Here is a 6,056-nt window from a genome sequence, read left to right on the forward strand (position 1 = left end):
AATTTGTGAAAAACCTTTTGTGGGAAATTTCCTATTAGTTTGCGGTCATCATATGTAATTATCGGAATAGTTTCTTTAAAAATAAATAACATGATATGTTCTTCATGTATAGCATAGCCCTGGATATTACATTGTAACATAGACCTGGATATTGTATTATAACATAGACCTGGATATTGCATTGTAACATAGACCTGGATATTGTATTCTAACATAGACCTGGATAATATATTGTAACATAGACCTGGATATTATATTGTAACATAGACCTGGGTATTGTATTGTAACATAGACCTGGATATTGTATTGTTGCAGATAATGGAATACAGATCATGTTGATAGCAGTTGTTGCAGGACTAATCGTTGCTATCGTCATTCTTGTGACTGTGATAATCGCATTGAAAAGGTTGGTTTTCTTTTCCACATATGTATTTTCTCTGTATTATTGATTGATTAATTTATTAGTACAGTTTCTTTACCGCAGATGCCTATCAAAGCATAGATGGATATGGAATGCCTCCATTTGTCACATATTGAATTCCTTCACTAGTATGACGTGGTGAATCAACTTCATGACAGAGGTCACGTGTAAAGAATGAATGAATTGTTTTTATCATGCAGGAAGGTACCCTGGAATTGAATAAAGATGAAATTAGCGAATGACTTAAATGACTGAGACATTACCAGAAACTCGTATTTACAAGCACTAAGAAAACTAAAGATAATCGAACATCGATTTGATTTTGCTTTCTTTATTAAGTTTATAAGACTGGGTCACCGAAGGTACTAAATGCTGACCAAGTCTCGTAATGTAGAAAAATACTATACCTAATCAAATCCATACATTATTTATATTGAAAGGAGTTCATGACTAGACATGAAGGACAAGTAAAGATTATTTGTTTTTAAAACACTTGGAGGTAGGTCACAAGCAAATTATTTCGACAGAATAGGAATCATTGTACCGTGACCATTTAGATCAAACATTAAACAAAATTTATCATTGATTAGCTATGAAGTTAATTGTTTAAAAAATGTTTCATAGTTTTGTTATAACTGGCACTTTGCTAAAATATTTCTAAGTATCTCAACGTTGAAAGCACTAAATGAATTTATTGGATACCGTTTAGAGAACGATCTTCATTAACGGCTCTTTTCAGAATAGGACTAAGGATATACACAACATTAAAGAGCAAATACACGCTGGTCAGGATCTTATTGTATGTAAGCAAGGAAACATGACTTGAGTCTAATTTTAATTTTAAAATCAATCAACTTAGAGTATCCATTTAGTTTTAAAATCAATCGGTCTAGTAATGGAACGAACGTATCATTTCAACCTGATTGAGTATCGGAAAAAAACCTATGTTTAATTTCAGATATCAAAATTATAAAGGAAATGGTTGTGTGTCGTTTAATTTCTTTTAAAGCTTGACTCATTGAACTTTGCGACATTTGCTTAATCATGCTCAGGATAGAGCATTCCGAAGAAAGCATTTTTACAAGAAGTGTATGCTGTCAAAGTAACAGATTAAGTTCACTATGCTTCGTATGCAAAACTTTTAGCTTTTACACGATTTGCATGATGTCGCAGTAATACATTAAATTCTCTATACTTCTTAGGTACTAATTTTAGCTTTTACAAGACTTGTATGATGTCGCAGTAATACATTAAATTCACTATACTTCGTATGTACAAATTTTAACTTTTACAAGACTTGTATGATGTCGCAGAATTACATTAAATTCACTATTCGTCTTAGGTACTAATTGTAGATTTTACAAGACTTGTTTGATATCGCAGTAATACATTAAATTCACTATGCTTCGTAGGTACTGATTTTAGCTTTTACAAGACTTGTATGATGTCGCAGTAATACATTAAATTCGCTATACTTCTTAGGTATTACTTTTAGCGGATTCTGCCGTTAATTAAAACTCTCCAAGATCATTATTTCAATAACGATAAGACCCATTTCCCGGTAGTATGTAAAATTAAATAGTACAACACTGTAGTTTGGTTTAATATTACGAAGCTAGATAGCAAGATAAACCATTCCCATGTGTAATATTTAAAAAAAAGAACTGGATATCTACCAGATTAACGATTCCCCATGTATAATATTACGAAACTGGATATCTACCAGATTAACGATTCCCCATGTGTAATATTACGAAACAGGATGTCTACCAGATTAACGATTGGACAGTATACTGCTTTGCTCTCGATGCTTAACTCTCAATGCATGATATTTCTTTTAATAAAGATGAAGTAGAAGGTGGTAGGTATATTCATTCCCCTACTTCACCGCTGAGTTTATCCGGGGGTTATATTTTGTGACATAACTACTATAAAGTTAGATCGTATCTCAAAATTGTAATTCTGTATGCGGAACCCTAACACATGTTAGAATATGGCATCCATAGCAGGAATTCGTGTGCCATATGGTCAAATACACGAGTTAAGAAGATGAATCTAGACACTAAAATTTACAGTCAAAGCATTTATTTGCTCCGAGACATCCTATAACATGCAGTTATATTGAAAAAAAGATTTACGCGAAGACGATAGAGACATAATCCATGTCTTTGATCGAATACTTTCAGGAGGTTTAATAATTGTAATAGCTGTTGAAGTGACAAATATAAGGAGGTGTAATAGTTTTATTAGCTGTCGAAGTGACAAATAAATAGAAGGAGGTGTAATAGTTTTATTAGCTGTCGAAGTGACAAATAAATAGAAAGAGGTGTAATATTTTTAATAGCTGTCGAAGTGACAAATATAAGGAGGTGCAATAGTTTTAATAGCTGTCGAAGTGACAAATAAATAGAAGTAGGTGTAATAGTTTCAATAGCCGCCGAAGTGACAAATAAATAAAAGGAGGTGTGGTAGTTTTAATAGCCGTTGATGTGTCAAATAAATAGGAGATGTAATAGTTTTAATAGCTGTCTAAGTGACAAATAAATAAGAGGTGCAATAGTTTTAATAGCTGTCGAAGTGACAAATAAATAGAAGGTGTAATAGTTTCAATAGCTATCGAAGTGACAAATAAATAGGAGGTGTAATATTTTTAATAGCTATCAAAATGACAAATAAATGGAAGGAGGTGTAATAGTTTTAATAGCTGTCAAAATGACAAATGAATAGAAAGAGGTGTAATAGTTTTAATAGCTGTCTAAGTGACAAATAAATATAAGGAAGACAAATGTAGGCATTGATACTTACACTACTGAGGACAAGACTAAACATCCAATAATTAAGGTCTACATGAGGAAACTTTATTAAGGCATAGCCCTTGCCTACAAAAAGCGATTTACAGCATCAATATTTCGGAGACGATTACACTTTCAGAGTTGTTATGTATATCACGCATATGAGTACGTACTAAAATATATGTGACATTATATGTTGTTCGTAGCAATATTCCTAAATATGTAAATCGTATGTGACTTTAAGGTTGTGCAACATTAAATAGGTAAAACTCAAATTTGTCCACGATTGAGTGATAAATATAAGTTACATTTGATGCATATTCGAAAATCGTATTACATATATTTTTCTTTTCTGAAACAATTATAACTTGCATAAGGTCGGACATACGTGTTACTAGTGTCTAGGAAATAATATGAACTAGTCATGTGTAAAAAATATACTAAAGCTTCCATTCCATATTAATATTATATATACTATAAATTAGACATACGAGAACTGTATATGTCTTTGAAAATGCCTTCTCAACACATTGCACGGTCTAAGTATTCCAATAAGAAATTGGTATAAGGATTTTATCCCCTTAACTTGTGCAACTATTCAATTAGTAAATACTGAATTAGTGTGTGCAACTATTTAATTAAATAAATGATTTATAAGGTATAATTGAATCTATGTTAAAGAAATTCAAACATATTTTTCTCATTCTTTACAGGCGATTCCCGAGGAATGAATACGAAGTGCCGGTAAATAGCAATGCACATGGTAGACAGTCACATGTGTATATGAACTTGAATCTGCCTTCTCCGACTTAAGAGGAAGAGATCAGTATCATCCAAGAAAGGAAAAAATGAGACACGATATGTGTCTATTAATGACATATGCACGTATTTCTAATGAAAAGCATATAAGCATGTGATTAAAACGGGAGAAGACAATTCCACAATTGACATTGTTAGATCAGTTTTACAATATATTTGGCTAACCAAGACGTTTAGAGACTTAAAATACCGTTCAGTTTGTACATTTTTCAAGAAACAGATTATCAGTGTCCCAATAAGTATAGCAGCCTGTGTTGAATCAAGAGCATTAATAACTTTTCGTATATTTGCAATAATGCAATCAAAGTTAATCAATATATTTTCTTTGCTGAACGTCAGGAATGATGGTGCTCACAATGTGTACCCGGCGCCCTTCGTATCTATACACGGTATATGCCATACAATTTGTCATAGTGTACATTTAAAAGTTCTTTCATTTTATAAATTATTACGTATTAAAACCTCAGACCGCATTTTGAAGATTGAAAAGTTTGGATATTCACTGTAAAAAAAAGTCGATAACTTCATGACCTGCTTAACCAAGCACATGTTAATGCATGGATCAATTTTCGACAGATGAGCGTCACTTTTAGAATTACTGAATGCGGAACAATAATTTGTACAATGAACCCATTGTGTCAAGACGTGCAAGAAATCGTGTTGTATATATTTAATTTGCATTGTTGTTTCCTTGTTAAAAGTTTTTTTCATTATATGCTGTGGGTTATGTAAAAAAATAATTTTGTTGCTATCCTTGTCCAAATTAAGTTCAGTGTATACCTGACCAAAATATTAGATTGTAAAATAAAATCTGTACATAGCTAATACATAGATAGTTTTTTCTCACTTAGTATAGGTTTAGTATTAGGATCATTATTAATAGAAGTACACATATTTATCATGGTCTGATAAATTATGTTCTTTGTCATAATTTTAGTAATACACATCTTATCATCACTATGATTTTTAGTGCAAATAGTTAATGTAAATTCTTAGAACCTTCTAGAATCAGATTTTCCATTGGGTAATATTTCTTTTAGAATATCCTAATTGTGACTATGGTAGGGCGGGGGGGGGGGGGGAGTGCCCGAGTGGTCTAAAGCGCTCTCAGTTACGGATCACTGCTATCTCACCTCTGTCTGCGTGGATTCGAGTCTAGGATTCGGCCAATTTGGGTATGTGAGAAAGCTTGCCAGTAGCTTCTCGTGGGTCGGTGGTTCTTCCCGGGGTTTTCCGGGATTTCCTCCACCATTAATACTGGCCGCTATGCACAGCCAATCGTGTGCTGAAAAATGGCGTTAAACCCCACAATAATAATTACAATCAGGTAGAAGAGCATAAAATCTTGTTTTTTGAATCAATTATATATTCATGATATAAGATATGGGAATAATCGGGTGAATTATTGTTGTGTTCAAGCTTTCATCTTGGCTGTGATTTATTTATTCGAATTATTTAACTCCAGTTATCCTTCTCTGGAAATAATAAGTGCTCGGAATAAAGGATTTAGAATAGAGACTTAGAATTATAAGTGAAATTTTAAACATGGATATATTCTTTGATTGGATTATTGTGATTCAACAAATGACTGTTGGCCCATCACTATGATACAGGCCACCAAAAGCACATCGGCACTTCCACTTCCAGCGTTGGATTTATTTTAAAATACCTCGAAATGGTGTTCCGAAAAGTAATCATTAGGACTTGTCTTCAAAATTCTAAGATTATTTGCGAATTATTTTGCAATATGAATACCAGAAGTTTGTTTCATATTTTTTCACTTTGTATTCTATGAAAATAAATTACTTTTTAAATTTTACAACATTTCTTCGTTTTTACCCTTATCTATTACCTATTTCCAGACCATATAATCGTAATGTATGAAACAATCTTTTTTCTTGATATTTGCTTTATTGTTCTATCAAAGAACCATCTACACAAAATGATACAAAAGCAAGTACATTTTCTAATGTTTGGTACGTTCTAAATATATCTGCAACTAATTTTACTCTCTCAAACTCCTG

General features: G+C 32.3%; 1 protein-coding gene across 2 annotated transcripts in view; it reads left to right on the forward strand.

Moving 5' to 3' along the window:
* Positions 1-5,854, forward strand: part of LOC149800489 (blastula protease 10-like) — a 24,501-nt gene extending 18,647 nt beyond the window's left edge. For both annotated transcript variants that reach the window (XM_089960122.1, XM_089960123.1), the window contains exons 12-13: positions 316-406; positions 3,927-5,854. In XM_089960122.1, the coding sequence (XP_089816248.1) occupies positions 316-406; positions 3,927-4,026 (191 nt within the window). In that variant the 3' untranslated portion in view covers positions 4,027-5,854. The remainder of the gene's footprint in view (positions 1-315; positions 407-3,926) is intronic.
* Positions 5,855-6,056: the final 202 nt, after the last annotated feature.

Source organism: Sinohyriopsis cumingii, chromosome 5 (assembly GCF_028554795.1).
Source record: "Sinohyriopsis cumingii isolate HCF-2022 chromosome 5, ASM2855479v2, whole genome shotgun sequence".
Classification (NCBI taxonomy): Eukaryota; Metazoa; Mollusca; class Bivalvia; order Unionida; family Unionidae; genus Sinohyriopsis; species Sinohyriopsis cumingii.